The sequence below is a fragment of the Rhinolophus sinicus genome, chromosome X (assembly GCF_036562045.2).
Source record: "Rhinolophus sinicus isolate RSC01 chromosome X, ASM3656204v1, whole genome shotgun sequence".
Taxonomy (NCBI): Eukaryota; Metazoa; Chordata; class Mammalia; order Chiroptera; family Rhinolophidae; genus Rhinolophus; species Rhinolophus sinicus.
The window spans coordinates 74,910,971-74,935,293 of record NC_133768.1 but is presented as its reverse complement, the minus strand read 5'-3'; the positions used below and the strand labels follow the sequence as shown (position 1 = coordinate 74,935,293).

General features: G+C 37.0%; 1 protein-coding gene across 5 annotated transcripts in view; it reads right to left on the bottom strand.

Moving 5' to 3' along the window:
- Positions 1-24,323, bottom strand: part of COL4A5 (collagen type IV alpha 5 chain) — a 373,394-nt gene that overhangs the window by 52,330 nt on the left and 296,741 nt on the right. For 3 of the 5 annotated variants that reach the window (XM_074323263.1, XM_074323259.1, XM_074323260.1), the window contains 3 exons: positions 24,072-24,186; positions 23,535-23,707; positions 14,778-16,048 (listed from right to left, as the gene is read on the bottom strand). In XM_074323263.1, the coding sequence (XP_074179364.1) occupies positions 15,967-16,048; positions 23,535-23,707; positions 24,072-24,186 (370 nt within the window). In that variant the 3' untranslated portion in view covers positions 14,778-15,966. Of the gene's footprint in view, positions 1-14,777; positions 16,049-23,534; positions 23,708-24,071; positions 24,187-24,323 lie in introns of those variants that run through there. The other 2 variants (XM_074323261.1, XM_074323262.1) reach the window with 1 other exon arrangement.

The following is a 24,323-nucleotide window of genomic DNA, read 5'->3' as shown; positions in this document are numbered from 1 at the left end:
CTACCTGAGTGAGCACCTTTCCACATGAGGCTGAAAGCCTGGAAACTGCACTCCTGGCTCTGTCCCCACAATTACCCTTCCTCAGATCTCAAGACATTGATTGTTGAAGTTTCCTGTATAAAATATCAAAATCTCAAGGAACAACATTGAAGGAAGCAACATTATTTGAAGACTTGTTGTACTGATTTTGGAGTGTTCCTGTATCTGCCATTTATTAACATTCTGAGTCTGCCTTTAAACAGTCACAGTGTTCTTCTATGGATCTGTTTTCTCTCCAGTCGGGGTCTGCTACACATCTGTAACTCGGAGGTCATAGGAATGGCGGTAGTGAGGTGGGCTTCTTGAGCTCTCTTCCAGAACTTACCACAAATTGAACATCTACGTATAACCCCTCAAAGGACTCTCTGCTCATCACACAGAACAGCTAAGAGACTCCTAGGAGGATTACTTGAAGGTGGGCAAACCAGGCAAGCAGGGGAAGAGGGAAAGGAGCGGTGTGGAGACGCGGCATGCATCCGGCATGCATCCGCAGCTGCGGAGATGCAGGGGGCCCCAGGACTCAGACCAGAGATTGCAGCAGCTAGGCTCTGGGCTCTTTCCCTGCACCCCACAGCTGATCTGAGACAGCAGCATATTCAGTGTTTGAGGCAGTAACTTCAGCTGAGATCTCCAGCTAGGGCATACATCAGACAAAAAAGCAAACACCACACCTGGACCCTTCCCCCCCACTCTCCCACAGCAATTCTACTGCCACCTTTCCAGAGTCTCAAGTTGGTCCCTGAACAGAAGAGTAGTGTCAGATTACAGGATCTGGAAAAAGCGCTCAGGATCTGGAAAAAGCTGGTTTGCAGCTGTGACCTAGAGAAGAAGCCGGGCAGGGAGACAGAAGGCAACTCCCTTCCCAGCCACCACCTTTACTAGGCTGCTTGTGGCAGGGCAATTACAGCTGCGGAGACACATGCAGGGGTCAGCAATAGGTGGCAGAGGCAGCTCTGGGCTTTCAGCAGCTCAGAAATCTTGCGCCCTCCTCCACACCCCGAAACAGAAGAAGTGTCCTAAGACTCAGGACCTCAGCACAAGGAACAAGCCCACCTCCCAGTGGCTGGCTCTCTAAGCGCATGTATGTGCAGGCGAAAGCAGAAATTGCACTGACTTTGTGAAAACTACCAACCACACCCCATAGCCCCACTCATCTAGAACTGCAGTGCCAGGGTCACTCTGAGCGCCAGTTAGCTTGCTCTGCCTCCATAAGATGCAGAGGAGTCTTTGAACAGCAGAATACAACCTGGAGAGAGGGTGGTGGGCTTAAGCCAAGACGTGCTGCTTTCTTTTTTTGTATTACTGTCATTTTTAGCATACATATATATAATATATGTACATATATATATAATATATAATATATATTATACATGTGTATAATACATATATTATATATGTATATATACATTTTCCCCTTTCTCTCTTCTTTTTTCTTTTCCTTGCCATAATTTTCCTCCCTCTTTCCATTTTTCTGTATTCATTTTTTCTTTTGGTGTTGATATTTTTTGTTTTGTTTCTTTAGATTTTTTTTTTTTGGTGTTTTTGATATTTTTGCCTGTGTTGAGTGTTGGTTATCAGTTGTTTTTACATGTGAGTGTATTTGTTTTTTTCTTTGTTGTTGTTGTGCTTGTTGATTTGTGTTGTTCTGAAATTGCCCTATACCTGGGCCCAGCCCAAGAGGCACAAGATTTAACACACCCAGAGGCCAACTACAGACCAAACCAGAGTATTACCAGGTTTGACCTACAAGTGACACACCCAGAGGGAATTCTCTACAGGCACAAGAGCCCATAGGGGCCAAGCCGCATCTGAGGGGTCAACCCTCACATAGCAGCTCATCCACTGTGGGCAGAGCCAGTTCTCACAACTAGTCAGCCTAGGAGTCAATCCCACCTACTGACAAGGCAAAAGCAATTAAAGCTCAACTTTAACAGGAGAATACACAAAACGCAAGGGTCACCTCGGGAGCACATGCACAGGAGAATAGGGAAGTGGTGCAAGTCAAACATAAAGGACACATACTACATACGAACACCCAGCAAAGACTGAGAACCCTAGGGGATATACCTACTCCATCGAAGGAAACACAGAGAGTCAACCAGAATGGGGAGGAAACAAAGAAACATGTCCCAAATAAAAGAACAGAAGAAACCTCCAAAATTGGAACAAAATGATATAGAGGTAACCAACCTATCAGAAACATAGTTTAGAACACTGATGATGTGAATGTTTAAGGAGCTTAGTGACAACACAAAGAAGGATAGATAAATCATAAAGAACAACCAGTTTGTCATAGACACAGACAATAGTTTAGTGGTTACCAGAGGGTAAGGGGTGTGGGGGTTAGGAGATGAGGGTAAGGGGGATCAAATATATGGTGATGGAAGGAGAACTGACTCTGGGTGGTGAACACACAATGGGATTTATAGATGATGTAACACAGAATTGTACACCTGAAATCTATGTAATTTTACTAACAATTGTCACCCCAATAAATTAAAAAAAGAAGAACAACCAGTTTGAACTAAAGAATACACTAACTGAAATAAAGAACACACTTGAAGGAATTACTAGCAGGTTAGATGAGGCAGAGGATCAAATCAGCAATTTAGAAAACAAGTTAGCAGAGATCACCCAAGCAGAATAACAAAAAGAGAAAAGAATAGAAAACAATGAAAATGGTTTAAGAGACCTGTGGGATAACATCAAGAGCAACAACATGCACATCATTAGAATATCAGAAGGTAAAGAGAGGGAGCAAGGGACCAAGAACATATTTGAAGTAATAATGACCGAAAACTTCCCTAACCTGGTGAAAGAAACTGACATACAAGCCCAGGAAGTTCAGAGTTCCAACCAAGATGAACCCAAACAGGCCCACACCAAGACACATTATATTTAAAATGGCAAAGGTTAAAGACAAAGAGAGAATCCTAAAAGCAGCAAGAGAAAGACAGTGGGTTACATACAAGGGAACGCCTATAAGACTATCAAATGACTTTTCTACAGAAACATTGAAGGCCAGAAGGGAGTGGCAGGAGATACTCAAAGTGATGGAAAACAAAGGCCTACAACCTAGATTGCTTTATCCAGCAAGGCTATCATTTAAAATTGAGGGAGAGATAAAGAACTTCCCAGAAAAGAATAAGCTAAAGGAATTCATTACCACCAAGCAATGCATGAAACGTAAAAAGGCTTCTGTAAACAGAAGAAAGATGAAAAAAATCTAACTAATGAAGACAAAAAATACAATGACAAAATGGCAGTAACTATGTATCTATCAATAATCACTTTAAAAGTAATGGACTAAATGCTCCAATCAAAAGACATAGGGCAGCTGAGTGGATAAGAAAACTAAACCCTTTGCTGTATACAAGAGACTCACCTCAGATCAAAAGACACACACAGGCTGAAAGTGAAGGGTCCGAGTAAGATATTTCATGAAAATGGAAATGAGAAAAAAGTTGGAGTTGCAATACTTATATCTGACAAAATAGACTTTAAAATGAAAAATATATTAAAAGACAAAGATGGGCTCTACATAATAACAAAGGGATCAATCCGACAAGAGGACATAACACTAGTAAACATCTATGCACCCAACATAGGAGCACCTAAATATATAAAATAGATATTGACTGACATAAAGACAGAGATCAACAGTAACACTATGATAGTAGAGGACTTCAACACACCACTGACAACAAGGGACAGGTCCTCCAGATGGAAAATAAATATGGAAACAGAGGCTTTAAATGACACATTGGACCAGTTGGATCTAATCAATATTTTTAGAGCATTTCACCCCAAAACTGCAGAATACACATTCTTCTCAAGTGCACATGGAACATTTTCCAAGATAGAACAGTTAGGCCGCAAAACAAGTCTCAATAAATTTAAGAAATTTGACATCATGTCAAGTGTCTTCTCTGACTAAACTGCTGTGAAATTAGAAATAAATTACGATTAAAAACCTGGCAGACACACAAATAAATGGAGGCTGAATAACACGTTACTGAATAATGAATAAGTCAACAATAAGGTCAAGGAAGAAATCAAAAGATATATCGAGACAAACAAAAATGAAAACACGACCACCCAAAAACATGGGGGATACAGAAAAAGCAGTCTTAAGAGGGAAATTCATAGCAATCCAGGCCTACCTAAAGAAACAAGAAAAATCACAAATCAACCGTTTATCCTTACACGTAAGGGATCTGGGAAAAGAACAGCAAAATAAGTCCAAAGGGAGTACGAGGAAGGAGATAATAAAGATGAGAGCAGAAACAAATGAAATAGAGATCCCCCAAAAAAGGAAAAAAAAAAATAATTCAAAAGATCAATAAATCCAAGAGCTGATTTTTTGAGAAGATAAACAAAATCAACAAACCTTTAGCCAGACTCATAAAAAAAAGAAAAGACAGAGAGAGAACCCAAATTAACAAAATTAGAAATGAAAGAGGAGAAATGACAACAGACACCACAGAAATGCAAAAAAAAAAAAAAAAAAAAAAAAACCCATAAAAAACAAAAACAAAACAAACCAATTACAATGAGGAACTACACACCAACATATTAGACAATCTGGAAGAAATGGATAATTTTCTAGAAGCATTCAACCTTCCAAGGCTAACTCAAGGAGAAATGGAAAACCTAAATAGACTGATTACTACCAGGGAAATTGAATCGGTAATCCATAAGCTCCCAACAAACAAAAGCCCTGCACCAGATGGCTTTACAGGTGAATTTTACAAAACGTTCAAAAAAGAATTATCACCTATTCTCCTCAAGCTCTTTCAAAAAATCCAGAAGGAGGGAAGACTCCCAAACACTTTTTACGAAGCCACTATCACCCTGATCCCAAAATCAGACAAAGACACCACAAAAAAAGAAAACTACAGGCCGATATCGCTAATGAACATAGATGCAAAAATCCTCAACAAAATACTAGCAAACAGAATTCAGCAATATATTAGAAAGATTATACACCATGATCAAGTGGGATTCATCCCTGGTATGCAAGGGTGGTTCAACATCCATAAATCAATTAATGTGATACACCACATTAAAAAATGAAAAATAAATATCATATGACCATATCAATAGATGCAGAAAAAACATTTGACAAAATTCAGCAACCATTTATGATAAAAACCCTTAAGAAAGGGGGAATAGAGGGACCATATCCCAATATAATAAAGGCCATATGTGATAAACCCACAGCGAACATCATACTAAGTGGAGAAAAGCTAAAACCATTCCCCTTAAGATCAGGAACAAGACAAGATTGCCCACTTTCTCCACTTCTATTCAACATAGTGCTGGAAGTTCTAGCCACAGCAATCAGACAAGAAAAAGAAATAAAAGGCATCCAAATTGGTAAGGAGGAAGTAAAATTGTCATTATATGCAGATGACATGATATTATATAGAGAGAAACCTAAAGACTCCACCAAGAAATTATTAGAGCTGATAGATGAATTTAGTAAAGTAGCAGGATACAAAATTAATATTCAGAGATCAGTTGCATTTGTATATACCAATAATAAAACACCAGAAGGAGAAATAAAAAAAAACAATGCCATTTACAATTACTTCAAAGACTATAAAATACCTGGGAATAAATTTAACCAAAGAAGTAAAAGATATGTACTCAGAAAATTATAAGACACTGAAGAAAGAAATGAGAGAAGATACAAATAGATGGAAACACGTACCATGTTCATGGATAGGAAGAATTAATATAGTTAAAATGTCCATACTGCCTAAGGAAAATACATATTCAACGCAATTCCTATCAAACTACCAATGACGTTTTTCACAGAAATAGAACATGTAATCCTAAAATTTATATGGGACCATAAAAGACCCCAGATAGCCTCAGCAATCTTGAGAAATAAGAACAAAATGGGAGGTATCAAGATACCTGACATCAAATTATACTACAAGGCTACAGTAATCAAAATAGCATGGCACTGGCATGAAAACAGACTCATAGATCAGTGGAACAGAATAGAGAGCCCAGAAATAAATCCATGACTTTATGCTCATTTATTCTACAAGAATGGAAGCAAGAATTTATGGTGGGGTAAAGACAGTCTATTCAATAAATGGTGCTGGGAAACCTGGACAGACACATGCAAAAAAAATGAAGTTCGACCACCTCCTTACACCATGAAGAGGAATAAATTCAAAATGGAATAAGGACTTAAATGTAAGATCTGAAACCATAAAATTCCTAGAAGAAAATATACGAAGAAAGTTTGCAGACATTACCCTCAGTAATATTTTTACTGATATGTCCCCTTGGGCAAGGGAAGAGAAAGAATAAACATATGGGATTACGTAAAATGAAAAAGATTTTTCACAGCAAAGGAAACCATCAATAAAACAAACAGGCATCCTACTGAATGGGAAAAGATATTTGTCAATGATGTATCTGATAAGGGGTTAATACCCAAATTTATAAAAAACTCATTCAACTCAACACCAAGAAAACAAACAACCCAATTAAAAAATGGGCAGGGGACATGAAGAGACATTTTTCTAAAGAGGACATACAGATGGCAAACAGACATATGAAAAAATGCTCAACCTCACTAATCATTAGAGAAATGAAAGCAAAAAACACAGAGATACCACCTCACCCCAGTCAAAATGGCTATCATCAATTAATCAACATAGTGCTGGTGAGGATGTGGAGAAAAGGGTTCCCTCGTTCACTGCTGGTGGGATTGCAGATTGGTGCAGCCACTATGGAAATCAGTATGGAGGTATCTCAAAAAACTGGAAATAGAATTACCTTCTGACCCAGCAATTCCACTCCTAGCTATCTATCCAGAGAAATCCAAAACACTAATTCGAAAAAGTTTATGCACGTTTATGTTTATTGCAGCACTATTCACAATAGCAAGACATGGAAACAACCAAAATGCCCATCGGTCGATGACTGGATTAAGCAACTGTGGTGCATTTATACAATGGAGTATTACTTGGCCATAAAGAAGAATAAAATCTTACCATTTGCAACGATATGGATGGACCTAGAGAACATCCTGCTAAGCAAAATAAGTCAGACGGAGAAAGACAAATATCATATGATCTCAGTTATATGTGGAATCTAAAGAATAGAATAAATGAACAAACTAATCAGAAACAGTCTCAGAGACATAGAGGAAAAAGTGAGGGATGCAAGATGGGAGGGGGGGTGGGGATAAGGCGGGAGGTGAGGGGATTAGAAAGCACAATCGGTAACCACAAGACTGCCGCAGGGATACAAAAGTCAATTTAGGGAATATAATCAATAATGTTGTAAAGATTTTGTAAGGTATCCGATGGACACTTGTCTCATTAGGGAGACCACCTCAGGGATGATGTAGATGCCTGATCACTGCACTGTACACCTGAAGCTGAAGCTGAACAATAATGAATGTCAACTATAATTTTATATATATATATATATATATATATATATATATATATATATATATATATATATATATTCACAAGGAGTGGAGTATAGAAAAAGGAATAGAGACAGTTGAAATATAATGGTTGTGTGCGATGTCAGAGGGGTAGTAGAGTAGGGTAGGGGGGTTATGACTTTGTGAGGGGTATAAATGTCTATTACATTGTTTTGTACACCTGAAACTAATAATAATAAGAAATGGACAAAGCATCTAAATAGACATTTCTCTAAAGAATTACAAATGATCAATAGGCACACAGAAAGATGTTAACATCTTTTGACTTTTTCCTAATGACTTTTCCTAAAGTCATTAGGAAAATGCAAATAAAAATCACAATAAAATACCACTTCACATCCACTGGGATGGTTGTAATTTAAAAATGGAAAAAGTAATTTTTGGTAAGTGTGTGAAGAAAAATGTAATATTTGTACATTGCTGTGGAAAAGTTTGGCAGTTTCTCAAGAAATTAAACGTAGAATTACTTACTATATGACCAAGCAAATCTATTTCTAGGTATATACCTGAAAGAATTGGAAACAGGTATTCAAACAAATACTTTTACATGAATGTTCATAACAGCATGATTTACAACCACCCAAAGGTGGAAACAACCCCAATGTCAGTAGATGAATGGATAAACAAAATTTGGTATATCATTACAATTGATTATTAAACTTAAAAAAGACTGAAGTACTCACGAATCTTATAATGTGTACGGACCTTGAAAACATTATGCTAAATGAAAGAAACCAGACAAAAACCGGCACATATTGTATGATTCTATTTATATAAAACATTCAGCGTAGGTAAATTCATAGAAACAGAAAGCAGATTAGTGGCTTCCAGAGGCTGCAGGGAGTGGGGAATGACTGCTTAAGAGGTATAAGATTTTCTTTTGGGATGATGAAAATGTTTTGGAACTAGATAGAGATGGTGGTTGGACACGTTGTGAATATACTAAACGCCACTTGAATTGTTCACTTGACAATTGTTAGTTTAGAGTTTTGTGAATGTTACCTTAATGAAAAAAATAATAAAGGAATGAAGTTCTGACTCATGCTACAACGTGGATGCGTCTTGAAAACATTGTTAAGTGAAAGAAACCAGGATCAAAAGGCCACATATTGTATGATTCCATTTATCTGAGATGTCTAGAGTATGCTAATATTTAGAGGAAAAAAGTGGCTGTCTAAGGCTGGGGGTAAGGAAAATCCGCAGAGAAAGGACAGGAAGTCATTGTTAATCGGTATGGGTTTTCTTTTTTGGGGTGATAACAATGTTCTGGAATTTGATAGTGATGATGGTTGTGTACCTTTATGAATATACTAATAATAGTTACATACATTTGACGGGCTGAATTTTATGGTATGTGAGTTATATAAAATAAGAGAATATGCTGTTTAAACAAAAATAATGATAATGTCTGTAACATATTAAAGCTACACTGTATGAAAATAATAGAACAAAGATCAGGAGGGGAGAATTGAAAATATACTATTGTAACATTTAAAAATTTTTATTGGGGAATATTGGGGCACAGTGTGTTTCTCCAGGGCCCGTCAACTCCAGGTTATTGTCCTTCAATCTAGTTGTGGAGGGCGCAGCTCACTGGCCAATGCAAGAATCGAACCGGCAACCCTGTTCAGAGCTCGTGCTCTAAACAACTGAGCCATCTGGCCGCCCCTATTGTAACATTTTTAAAGCATACATGAAGTGGTATTATATAACTTGAATGTGTATTGTGATAACTTAAATACATATCCTTAAACCTTAAGGCAGTCACCAAATTAATCAAACAAAATGTTATAGTTAATATGCCACACATAAGATAAAATGGAATCAGAAAAATACTCAATCTAAACCAGGGCATTAAAAAGTGAACAAATTACAAACAGCACAGATACAAAACAAATACAAGGTGATGATGTTAAACCTAACCACATTTAATATGGTCTACTAAAAAGCAAATATCGTTAGATTGTATAAGAAAACAAGATCCAACTGTATGCTGCCTACAATAAATGCACTTCAAATATAAAGACAGAAATAGATTAAAAGTAAAATGATGGAAAAAATATACCATATGAACATTAACACAAAGAAAGCTGGATGGCTATTTTGCTATATATGTAGATTTCAGAGCAAAGAATATTAACATTTTCTTTACTATGTTACCATTATCATGATAAAGAGATTGTTTTATGGAGATGACATAAAAGTCATAAATATTTATGCACCTAATAACAGATATTCAAAATAGATGAAGCAAAAACTGATAGAGCTGCAAGGAGAAAAGCTTTAGCACATTTTCATGTGCCCATGGCTGCTTCTGCTTGTTCAGAGAGGACAAAAGAAAATACTTGTTTCTCAGAGCAGGAGAAGGATTTATTTATGAAAATGGCTTGAGGCTGTTATGTTTTTCTACTCCATGGGGTGGGGGGAGTTTCTGCATTGCTGCTGTCCTTAGCGTGGGTACGAGCTCCACATCTGAAAGTACATAGTCAATTTAAGAACATATTTAAACCCAGTAATCTCAAAGCCTGGCTTCTTACTATACTGATTACTATAAGCAGGGCCCTATTTCCACTTAGATGCTTTCTAACTTGTCTTTAACCTTTCCTGCCTCTCTGATAACCACATACTTTTTGGCCCAATTGGCTTGATGCTTGTTCATCTGATTCCGAGCCTAAGTTTTTGCTGAAGGGAGCCAAATAAGGAAAGCTACTGCATGTGAAATATGACCAATGGAGGTTATACCAGTAGTTTGCAAACTCAAGTTGTTCCTCTGTGTGTTTTTGTATATTTTGTATATTAATGTAAATGAAATATAACGAACTCTCCTTTTGGAACTAAATAAATTTTAGTACTCTCTGCATTATCTACAATAGTTAATAGCATCTGCATGATTTCAGGTTGCATAGCAACCAAGATACACTGGTCCTTACTTGGACACCAGTAACACTGGCGGGTTTGCAGGACAGAGCATTCAAATTCCAGGAGTTCATCTGGATTTAAGATCTCTGAAGAAGCTCAGATAAGGTGGGCACCAGGCCAGACTCAAAAGGTTTTCTTTAGCTATAGACAGACAAGAGTATCCTGATGTACAGTGGATTCACTGTAAGTCCCCTGAGTGCAAGGGCTAATTCTAAAGTGTCTCTGGTACTTCGATGGTGCTGGGAAAAGTGCTCATCCTTGACTGGGAACGAAGGTTTCCAAAACGTGCAGCTTATTACTTCTCATGAGGCAGAGACACGTGGAGTGCCAAGTATCTCCAACACAGAGGATTCTGTGTTTTTTGATGTAGGCATCTTCATGACTAGAAAGTGATTAGATTTTGAGTGAAACAGAACTTAGTAACTTGTCTTCTGACCTTGAGAAAGTTACATTCTAAGGTTCAGCTTCTGCATCTGTAAAATGGAGATCTTGCTCTGTTTGACTATATCAGGGTTGTTTACACTCAGATGAAGTAATGTGTGAAGAATGGCATTTGAATGAGAACTTTATAAATGTAAGATGTTACTCCTGCTGTTACTGAGGCATCAGAGGTAATCTTCCTTAGAGTTCAAACAAAGTTCAAATTATTGTGTCAGACAAAAATCACAGAGATCTGACATCTGGTTTACCATTGTGGTTGTGCTAGACTGGCAATAGCAAGCACTTTACTGGCCTCAAAGAAATAGACCAGAAAATGATCTGACTTTAAATGAAGGGATATTCACTTCTTGGTAGACTCCATGTGGCCTCATTTGAAATTAGCAAGTAGTCACAGACTGCCTTTGGTGTGAAAGCCTGTTCCATCTTCCATAATCTCCAGTCTAAGCATTCACTCTGGTTACCTCGATGAACCGAAGGGAAGCAGCTCTGAAGTACTTCTGCAGGTTCACCTTTCACAGAAGCTCTTGAGGCTAGAAAACCACTTGTTTTACGTGCCTTAATTTCTTGGTCTAGTAACACTCTGGGTTTTTTACTGACCACAGAAATGTATACCTGACTTGGTAGATTTCTCTGGTGGAAGTAGCACTACTAGGAGTTCTCCTTCTTTAGTTTTCAGATATCAGTTATTGGTGCTTAAAATCTATTCTGCCAATGAGGCAACTGAGATTTGCGGTAGGATGGAGCAAGTCAAATGACCACCTGAGGTGAAGTTTTGCAAAATGCATTCTTTAGAGTTCCAGTAGGCCAATATTTAGAAAAAGCTAAATAATTTACTATCATAATGAACTTACTTTGCTTCATTTTGCCCTAAGAACATTGGAACACAGCTTCCAATAAAGTTTGGTATACTAGGTCTTGGAGTAAGTACTGTTAAGTCATATTTCTGCTGGCCTATCTCTCAGTTCTAAGTGGAAGATGCTAACATGTATTTCAGTTTTATCAATTCATCCTCATTTTGCCACAAATAGAATAAAGTACCTCTACTAAAATTTGGAAACTAGAAGCAATTGTGCATTTGTCAGGGTATCAACAGCCAATGGACAACACACTTAAATTAGGATAATCTGAGGAGAGTTTAATTAGAAACATATAGGTGGTATGGAAGGGAACCACCAAAAGGTAGTGCAGGAATCCAGGGCTAGCAGCACAGCAGCAGCAGACTTATCATCATAAACATAGACCTGAAGAGGTGAGAAGAAAGAGGTTACTGGAATCAGAGGGGGAGTTCATCAAGAAGAGTAGGTCATCTTCAGAAGAGCAAGAACATTCAACTGTGGAGCACAAGTTAACCTGAGGTGAACCCATAGGCCCCATGAATATAAATACCCTAACCTCAGTCTGTCCCTCACTCTGCTATACTGCTGGGGTATCCCATTGGTTGAACCAAACCAGAAGCCAGAGAGCACAGGAATTGTCTAGGGCAGAAAGCAGGGTGAAGAATGCCATGTGAATCTGAAGGAGAACAGAACATATCTTGCATAAATTGGTGGGATGTCAGCAATTTGTTACCCTTTAGGTTCAGGGGTTGGGCATGCTGTCCACTCAGAGAAATACAGAAATAATAAATGTGATGTTAGCCTGTCCATGTGTTAGGGAACAGGTTGGTAAACCAGCTTCCTCCAGACAGCTATTGATGGCAAAAGCCCAATGATCTATCCTGGCCTGGCCTAGAATTAGTAAGATTTGGTAGTCAAAGATCAAATAGCATATATCCTCTTGGAAATATAGGTATCTTTCTGGTTGTGTTGATTTTGGGTTGCTATCATGATACCCTACAGCTAATGAACATTTGTTACCGTGGAACTTGGGAGACTGGCCTATCCAGATTTATTCCTTCTGTGTTCCAATTTATGAGTATTTCCACCACACAAACCTCCCAAACATCCTGAATAGACTCTAGAAACCAGTGCTCTAAAATGAAAATGACACGACTTTAAAATAGGATTCAATTTATTTTTAGAGCTACCTAGGGATGAAGGTGTTTATAGTCCTGCCTGAGAACAAAGAGTCTCCGCTAAAGGATCCAATTGAAGTCCTGACCAAACAAAAGTGACTGCTTTTTGCTTCTGTGTTGAGAGACATGGGAAGTACTACCAGAGCCAACTCCTAATCAGGCTCTTAAGAGAATCTTTGACAGTAAAGCTGTCCCTTATTTTGGATGCAGACATTGGGAAACTAGGCAACCTCTTAAAATACTTGCTATTGATCTTTGTGAGGATGAAAGAATGCATAAAGCTTAAAAGGAATCTGGAGGCAGGGCGTTAGACAGCTCCACAACCACCATCTATAATGACCTCAGCAAATCATTGCACATGCTGATTTATTTTTATAGGCAATAGTGCCCTCTTGTGATTAACATATGAATAAACTTCTGATGGCTTGGCAGTGAGTTATCAATTAAACATGCCAATTGAGGCAAAGAACCTCATTGGTACTACAAGAAATAGAAAGCGTTTTTCAAATTTGGCCAAGTAAGAAAAGACACAGTACTACCACAAGAGGTCCAATAAAACCTCTTTTAGAAGCTCGAAGTGATGAGTGAGACATCAACATGGCATGTGAGTGTGTGTGTGTGTGTGTGTGTGTGTGTGTGTGTGTGATATATATTTATGTATGTATATATATATATATATTCGTTTATTTATATAATTATATATATTTGTTTATTTATATAATTATACATATTTATTTATATAATTACATATATGAAATTATATATATTTATTTATATAATTTTATATATATGTAAAATCAATTGGTTGGTACATGTAATAACTATTTGTATCTGATTAAGCAAAACAGCTCTTTCATTGCCTGCCTATGTGGGAAAATCATTAATTTTATGACTTCAAAACTCACTATAGATAACTACTAGAGCAGCTACATCAAGAATAATCTTTGAATATTTAGTGGCAAGGGAGGATAAACAACCATTAGGTCCCGGAACGTATTGGGTTTACTGGGTTCACGCACTTTAAACAACACAGCAGAGCGGGGGATAGTTAGGGGTTTTAGGAACCACATAGATTAGTTGCACATGCCACTATTAAAATGTTATGAGGTCCTTTTTGAGCCAAGGTTTTCAACCAAATAAAAATGAAAGGGAAAGCTACACATAGCAAAATCTCTGGAATTAGTGTTTGTGACTGTAACTCAAGGAAGAACCTTTAAGTGTACAGCATGTAGAAAATTCTCTGCGATGTAATATGGCATTTTCATTTACAATTACCCATTACTGTTTTCATGCATGTGGCTACATGGGAAAATAAAATTAGAATTTACAATTGGCTGGCTTTGAAATCAATAGTATTATTAGGTAATTACTGTTGTTTAGAACCTAACTTTTACTACTATAGACTCTAAGTTTTAGATTGAGTTCATATTAGGGCATAAAATTCTCAAGGGTTGTTTTACCTTTTAGCTATATCACAAATTTCATTATAGAGGCTTTTAATGCATCTTACTTTCAGCAAGTCCTCTATTTTAGAGATCTACATGTGTTCATTATAACTCACTACTCTGCTTTACACATTATTAATGAATTCTTCCCCAAATAGAAGGTACTTCTGCTTCCTTTATCAGCCATCAACACAATGTTATTCATAAATTTATTATCTCAAAAATACCTTACAGTGGGTTATTTTCTTCATTGAAAAAACTTTATATTACTGTATGTTTTGTAGCAGCAATTGGAGTGATTGAAGTCTGCAGAAACCTCTTTTGGTTTGGAATTGCTCTAAATGATTCTCTGAGATGGGACTACTTGTTGATGTAGCCCATCTATAAATGAGCAGATTTTGCCACAGAGGCTGAAGAGATACGCAACAAACCATCCTTACAACAGATGATATCTTTAATTAAATTGATATTGGTGAGTGAGTTAAAAAACATTGAGAAAATGACAGCTAGGGAAATAAGGTATTCTATGACTATTTATAATAAAACGTTTAGAATAAAAAAGAATAAGAAACAACAATTGGCTTTGTAATTGAAGAGAGAAGCCTAACCAAGTATTTGTCTTCCCAGTTCTTGTATAAGCAGAGACCACAGGAAAATAATTCTTATATAAGAAGCACAGGGAAAAGAACCATCAATTTTTTTGTACATTTTTTTGTTTCTCAAAATTATTTGGGAGAACTTTGCTTGGTCAGGGATGAACAAAAACAAGATGTAAGAAACACTGAAACTGGAGGCATCTGGTATTAAAAGTGCCTTGGAGAATATAGTAGAAGACAAATTACTCCATTAGATATAATTTGGCATGTAACATAAACATTTAAAATTGTGATTCAAGTGACTGAAAATGACCTATATTGAAAAAGTCAAATAAGAACTTATGGCATAAAAATCAAAATAAATTTATTCTCAGTAGTAACTTGATGCAATAATATAAATTCTTTCTCTCTCTTTGATAAACATGGATATAAAATCTTGTTGTCTGTATTCTAGATTTTCCTACATTTTCTGTAAAGAGTGGCTCACGTCAGGTCACACCTAAATGACTCAACATTTTGAGCTAAAAGACTGTTTACACAATATACACACATTCTTTACTTACACAGCAAAATAAGCTTAACACTTTTATATTAAAAACCTGGGATACAGTAGGATTAGTAGCACCATGAAAAATAATTCTTGCCCCAAACTGCAGTCTTTTATTTTACTCAGTGTGATTCTTCTCTTAATTGAATTTTTAACATGCCATTTTAGTTACTGGGTAAAATATATAATCTTCATGTTATAATCCTTGGAGAAAGTCATTCTGGACCCAAAAGCAAATTCATTTACTTATTTCTTTCTTAGAAAAATAATAGCGACCTTGCTCTGGCACATTGCTGAGGTACATATGAATCTCCATGGGAAGTAGTCAGCATATTCTCTTGGTCATATATAATAGCACCATTGGTGGCAGCAGTGGTAAAGTTGGGGAGAGTGAGACATTGCATCCTGGGAATCTTATATATATATATATACATATATATATATCACATTTAAAAACACAAGGAATTCTTCAAAACAAAATGTTATGTCCTCTTCATGCACACTTGACATCGGCTAATACGTGTCCTCAAGTCTCCTGCCTTCAGTGTTTCTGACTGAGGTTTGCTGGGAAATAAGAAACAAGACAATCAGATTCGTCTTTTCTGGTATTTCAATTCTATTATTGGTTCAAATTCACACCCAAACCTTCTTTTTGTGTTTCTGATAACTGCATGGTCAACTTTTGAGCAACATGATTTAGTGCAGTGACTGGTATGACCCAAGTATTTTTGTGACTCTTCTCCACTCCACTTTTATCTTTGTCTATTTATCTCTCCCTTTCATTTTCTTATACATTTTTCTAATAGTCCTAAAACGAGGGGGATCTGGGCAACTGATGATGAATAAATGATAATATATAAGAAATGCATAAAGATAATACATAAGAAAAATAGTAAGAGATGACATCAGAAACATGGCAGCATGAGGGGTTCCTCTTGATCTCTCCCCTTGAAGTTACAACAAGTTTAAGAGCTATTATTCAAAAAAGGAATCCCTGTGCAACACACAAGCACGTGTAAAAGATCTGCACATTGAAAATCTGAAGGTGGCAAATTGGGGCAAATAAGGGAGGAGGGTAGTGAGAAGTACAGAGATGGGGGCAACAGACATAGCCCGGAGCTCACTGCAGTCCTGGGGGAGGAGATGATTCAAATTGCAGATGCACTCTCTGTGGAACCAAGTATTCCTGCTTGACTGATCAGCATACAATATGGCTAAACCCAGGCGACTTAGGCAGACACCTCCGGGGAAAGATGAATACAGGAGTGTGACAGCTGTCGTCTGACAATTCTCAGTGATAGTAAGAAAAGAAAGCTACAGAACCTGGCTGCCCCCATACAATCTCCCAGAGCTCGCCTTCCCGACATGCTCCCAGTGCTAGCAGTGGGCCCCAGAAGAAAATGGTAGCAGTTTTGGGTTAAAGAGCGGAATATCTACAACCCTGAGAACTGAAAAGACAGTTCCTGAGTGGAGGAGCACATTGTGGCTAATTTCAGTGACAAGGGAGAAGATATTGGGGTGAGGCAGCAATGGACTGGCAGTCACCATTACTTGGAGAACAACAAAGCCACAAACACACCAGCCTCCTCTCCCAGCCCATCCTGCCCCCATCTTTTGTGGCTGATAACATTGGGGGCACCCAGGGCTGCTGAGGCCCACAGCTCTGCATCTGGCTGCAGAGACAGCACTGGGATTTCAGGGCCTCAGAACTCCATTGAATACCACATCCTCCCATAGGGATGGTTCCCTGAGATCAAGGAGACCTGGTCACAGAGGAGATACCCACCTCCCCAGGAAATCTCCCTCCTTAAGAAACTGAACTAGGGCAAAAGTTAATAAAATACTCCAGTGTTACCTACTAGAAAACAAAAGAAAGAACTCTTCATGTCAACCTGCTGCAGAATTCAAACACATAGATGCCAAGGAAGAGAAATAATCCATCAATTACAATGAATAACCAAGGTAAAAAGGCAGATCAGAAAGAAAATGAAATCTCCAGAAAATAAACTTAAAGATATGGAAATATGTGACTTAAATGACAGAATTCAAGACTGCAGTTCTAAAAAAAAACTCATCGAGATGGAAGAAAACACAGATAGGCAGTTCAGTGACTCAGAAGTAAAACAACAAGCAAAATGAATACTTTACTAAAGAAATTGAAAATTAAGAACAAAATTCTGAAGCGGAAGAAATCAACAAAAGAGATGAAGAATGAAATAGCAAACTTAGGAAATAGAGCTGACCAGGTGGAGGAAAAAAACAGTGACATCAAAGAGGGAAACCTGGAAACGACATAGAAGGAAGAAGAGAGAGACATGAGAGTTAAAAGAAATGAAAGAACTCTATAAGAACTATCTGGCTCCATCAGAAAGAGCAATATAAGAATAATGGGCATACCAGAAGGCGAAGAAAGAGAGAAGAGCATAGAGAGCCTATTCAAACAAATAGCTGACGAGAACTTCCCAAACCTATGGAAAGAACTGGATCCTCAAATCCAAGAAGCAAACAGAACACCTAATTATCTCAAACCTAAAAGGCCTTCTCTAAGGCACATTATACTGAAACTGTCAAAAATTGATGACAAAGAAAAAATTGTCAAGGCAGCCAGGGAAAAGAAAATAGTAACCTACAAAGGAAAGCCCATTAGATTATCATCAGATTTTTCAGCGACAACTCTACAAGTTAGGAGGGGATGGAATCAAATATTCAAACTATTGAAACAGAGAAATTGCCAGCCAAAACAATATATCCAGCAACATTATACTTTAGATATAAAGGAGGAATAAAGACCTTTCCAGATATATAGAAGATGAGGGAATTTTGTACCACAAGGCCTACATTACAGGAGGTACTGAAGGAGGCTATTTGACCTGAAACAAAAAGACAAAAGGATATAAAACTATGAGTAAGATTACTAAAAGACAGACAGAAGAAGGAAATGTCAACCCCTATACAAAATAGGGCACTATACATTTAAATATAATATAAAGGGTAAAGAAGAAAAAACATTATAAAAAAATAAATAGAAAAGACTATTTACTACTGCAACTCAGGAATGAACTCACAGAATCAATAGGGATAATATGTGACAACAAAAACATAAAGGGGATGAGGCAAAGGTCTGAATTTGCAAAGGGGAATGAAGATAAAATGCATACTAAAGAAAAAGGACTATTGTATACATCAAACTTTCTTTTACATAAACAAAATGGTAACCACTCAAAAAAAAAAAAAACCCAGAACTGAGACACATAACATAAAAAAGAAGAAACACGGGGAAAAAAATCACAGAATACCATGAAAATAAAATAACAGACAGAAACACAAAGGCAAAGAAACAATGGAGATGCTGAACTATCAGAAAACAAGAGATAAAATGGCTATAGGAAATCCTGAAATATCAACAATTAATCACCCTAAAAGTAAATGGACTGAACTCACCAATAAAAGGGCACAGAGTAGCAGATTAGACCAAAAAACAAAAACAAAAAACAAAACAAAAAAACACCAAACGTGATGTCTTCAAGAGACACATCTCAGCTGCAAGGACAAATATAGACTCAAAGTGAAAGGGTGGAAAATGATACTCCAAACAAATGGAATCCAGAGAATACCAGGTGTATTCATACTTACATCAGACAAAACAGACTTCAGGATAGAAAAAGTAACAAGAGACAAAGACAGATATTCCATAATGATAAAGGGGACAATACAACAAGAAGACATAACACTTATCAATATATATGTTCCCAATCAGGTGACATCAAAATATATAAAGCAACTACTAACAGAACTATAGGGAGAAACTGACAAAAACACAATTATAGTAGGTGACCTAAACACGCCATTGACAGCAATGGGTAGATCATTCAAACAGAAAATCAATAAGAAAATATCAGCCTTAAATGACACACTAGACCAAATGGACAACACTGACATTTACAGAGCATTTCATCCTACACCAGACTATACATTCTTTTCTAGTGTACATGGAACATTCTCAAGGATAGACCATATTTTGGGACATCAAATTAACCTCAGCAAATTTAAGATGACTGAAATCATACCAAGTATATTCTCTGACCACAAGGCTTTGAAATTGGAGATCAACTGGGAAAAGAAAGAGGGAAAAACCACAAATACGTGGAGATTAAATAAAATGCTACTAAAGAATGACTGGGTCAAAGAAGAAATAAAAGGAGCGATCAAAAGACACATGGAATCAAATGAGAATGGCAATACTTCATATCATAATTATTGGGATGAGGTGAAAGCAGTATTAAGAGGGAAATTTTTATCATTACAGGCCTATCTCAAGAAACAAGAAAACTCCCAAGTAAGCAACCTAACATTACATCTTACAGAACTAGAGAAAGAAGAACAAATGAAACCCAAAGTCAGCATAAGGAAGGAAATAAAAAAAAAAAAGAGCAGAACCAAATGAAATAGAGAACAAAAAGACCATAGAAAAAAATTAATGCAACAGAGAATTGGTTCTTCGAAAAGATTAATAAAATTGACAAATCCTTAGCTAGACTCACTAAGGAAAAAAGTGAAAATACACAAATAAAATCAGAAATGAAAGAGAAGTTACAATGGGCACCACTGAAATACAAAGGATCATGTGAGAATACTATGAAGAACTATATGCCACCAAATTCAATACCCTAGAAGAAATGGACAAGTTTTTAGAAACATATAGCCTTCCTAGACTGAATCACGAAGAAGTAGAAAATCTAAATCGATCAATAGCAAAGAAATTGAAACAATCATGGAAAACCTCCCCAAAAGCAAAAGTCCAGGACCAGATGGCTGCACTAGTGAATTCTACCAAACATTCAGATATGATTTAATATATGTCCTCAAACTCTTCCAAGAAATTGAAGAAGAGGCAATACTTTCTAACTTATTTTATGTGGTTAACATCACCCTGATACCAAAACCTGGTAAGGATAACACAAAAAAAGAAAACTACAGACCAATATCTCTGATGACTACAGAAGCAAAACTTCCTTAACAAAATACTAGCAAATCAAATACAACAATACATTAAAAAGATTACATATCACAATCAAGTGAGGTTCATTCCAGGGGCACCAGGATGGTCCAACACATGCAAATAGATCAATGTGATACACCACATAAACAAGATAAAGAATAAAAATCACATAATTATATCAATCAATGCAGAAAAAGCATTGACAAGATATAACATTGATTTATGATTAGAACAGTTAATAAAATGGGTATAGAAGGAAAGTACTTCAACATAATAAAGGCCATATATGACAGACCCTCAGCTAATATCACACTTAATGGTGAAAAACTGAAAGCTTTTCCTCTAAGATCAGGAACAAGATAGGGTTGTCCCCTATCACCAGTGCTTTTCAACATTATATTGGAAATCCTAGCCAGAGCAATCAGCAAGAGAAAGAAATAAAAGGCATCCAAATTGGGAATAAAGAAGTCAAATTGTCACTTTTTGCCGACAACATAATTTTTACATAGAAAACCCCAAAGACTCCATCAAAAAAACTATTAGAAAAATAAACAAATATAGTAAAGCTGCAGGATAGAAAAATCAATGTACAAAATTCCACTGCTTTCCTATATACTAATAATGAAATTTCAGAAAGAGAAATGAAAAAACAATTCCTTTTGCCATTGCTACAAAAAGAATGAAATACCTGGGAATAAACACAGGATGTGAAGGACCTATATGCTGAAAATTACAAGACATTATTAAAAGAAATACAAGAAGACACAAAGAAATGGAAAGATGTTCTGTACTCATAAGTGGGAGGAATCCACATAATTAAAATGGCCATATTACCCAAAGCAATATATAAACTTAACGCAATCCCCATGAAAATCCCCAGGGAATTTTTTAAGGAAAAAGAACAGAAAAATCATCAGATTTGTATGAAATCAAGTAAGACCCCCAAATAGCCAAAGCAATCCAAAGAAAAAAGAACAAGGCTGGATGTATCATACTCCCTGAATTCAGCTTGTACTACAAAGTAGAATAATCACAACAGCATGGCACTGGCAGAAAAACAGACACACAGGCCAATGGAATAGAACTGAAAACCAAGAAATAAACCCACATATATTTGGGCAGACAATTTTTGACAAAGGAGCCAAAAACATACAATGGAGAAAAGACAGCCTCTTCAATAAATGGTACTGGGAAAATTGGAAAGCCACATGCAAAAGAATGGAACTAGACAGCTATCTGTCATCATGTACCAAAATTAACTCAAAATGGATCAAAGACCCAAATATAAGACCTGAAACAATAAACTGCTTAGAAGAAAACATAGGTACTAAACTTATGGACCTTGGGTTCAAAGAGCATTTTATGAATTTGACCTCAAAGCAAGGGAAGTAGAAGCTAAAATAAATGAATGGGTCTATATCAAACTAAAAAGATTCTGCACAGCAAAAGAAACCATCAACAAAACAAAGAGGCCACCAACAGAATGGGAGAAGATATTCATGAAAAACATCTCAGATGAAGGGTTAATATCCAAAACATATAAAGAACTCATACAGGTCAACAACAAAAAAACAAACAATCCATTTAAAAAAAAATGGTCAGAGGACCTGAATAGACAGTTCTCCAAAGAGGACAAACAAATGGCAAATAGACATAGGAAAAAATGCTTAACATCACTAATCATCAGAGAAATGCAAATCAAAACCACAATGAGATATCACGTCACACCTGGTAGAATGGCTATTATCAACAAGACATGTAATAACAAGTCTTGGAGAGGTTGCGGAGAAAAAAGAAGCCTCATACACTTTTGGGGGGAGTGTTAATTGGTACAGTTACTATGGAAACAGCATGGAGGTTCCTCAAAAAATGAAGAATAGAAGTACCATATGACCTAGCAATTCCTCTTCTGGGTATCTACCCAAAAAACCTGAAAACTTTTATCCATAAACATATATGTACCCCTATGTTCACTGCAGCGTTATTCATCATGGCCAAGACATAGTAACAACCAAGGTGTCCTTCAATTGATGATTGGATAAAGAAGATGTGGTACATACATACAATGGAGTATTACTCTGCCACAAGAAAAGATGAAATGCTGCCATTTGCAACAACATGGGTGGGTCTTGAGATTATCATGCCAAGTGAAATAAGTGAGACAGAAAAAATCCAGAACCATATGACTTCACTCCTATGTGGGATATAAAACTGAAAGCAACAAACGAACAAGACAAACAAATGAAGAAACAAAAACTTACAGACACCACTTATAGACAACAGTTTAGTGATTATCAGAGGGTAAGGAGGCAGGGGGGATGGTAGAAGAGGGAAAAGGGGGTCAAATATATGGTGTTGGAAGGAGAACTGATTCTGGATGGTGAACACAGTATGCAAATATATAGATAATGTATTATAGAACTGTACGATTGAAACATATAATTTTACTAACCAATGTTACCCCAATAAATTTAATGAAAAAGAAAACATCTCCTGAATGAAAAAATAAGTTACATAAAATCTTTAAACTGTGTTCATTTAAAAATATTAAGTAATGATGATTCAAAAGAAGCAAGACATAAAAATACATTTAAACTGAGAAAAAAATCCATTAGATCAAAGTATCCTGAGGTAAATGTGTTATATGTGGTTTCACTAATTTAAATGCTTAGATAAGAGGCTTGAAAACATCTTGGGAAAAGAGTTCATTGGACTGAGCACAGATTATAGCTTCAATTCCTGGGATGGCCTCAATCTTGCTGAACAGCTGCTCACTTGTAATTGTGCAGGTCACATGATCTTTGCTAGCTTTGTCTATTTTGCTATTGAAGAATTACCACCGAGTCATCTCAAACCACATGTACCTATCAGCTAAGTTTGTTTTTCTGATCTGAGTCAGGTATATGAGGAGAACAAGCAAGAATAGAGGACACAGTTCACTGAACTCCAAACATTTGTTGGTAATACCCGTCCATGAATTGCCTCTCTTTTCCCTAGCATTTCTGAAGGAAGCTAAGGACCTAAAGAAAACTAAAGCCATAAGCACCTTACCTGAACATGTCTGACACATCTACAGTGGCCAGCCAAAAGCTGTAGGAGTTGGCATAATAGTTGCAGGTACCCCGGCCATGGCATTCAATGAAGGGAGCTGAACGAAACTCTTCCAAACAGGAACCAGGGGAGGCCAGGGCTTGACCTGAGCCCTCTGCCCCTGCACTTGTATGCTAGAAAAGACAAGGAAAAATGTGCCACAATGCCCATGTGTTATAATACCTTAGTAGATACCCAAAGATATGTGCTGAAGTTGGCCAAAAATTCAAATCCAGTGAAGGATTTCCTTCAAATCCAGTGAAGGAACTAAGGTCAGAGGTAAGAGAATAGTGTCCACACCAAGGGTACTCAACAAAAGCAACAAGATAATAAAAACATGTTCTAGAAAATGTGTGAGGGGGAACACAGTGCTTGGACAGTAGCTATTTTAGGTCAAGCTTCTTACTATGCAAATGACTGGGATTTTTCACATTGGGAAGAAATGCAGATACGATGGATAGTCAGCTATGATGACAAAAACAAGGAAGTGTTTCTTACCATCATGAAGGAATAACCAATCCAGAGAGAATCCCATCCCTGAGGACAACGAGGAATCTGGATGGTCTGACTGTGAACTGCAATCACCACAGCTGGAGCTTCGCACACTGCACACCTAGTAAAGGAAAGGGAAAGGGAACACAATCTACAGAGTGAGTATGTGGGAAATAGCAGCCCCTCTTCTTTGGAAGCCTTCCTGGTATAGAAGCCCATTAAGGTGTCTTTAATGCTCAGAAAAGGAGGAGAAAATGC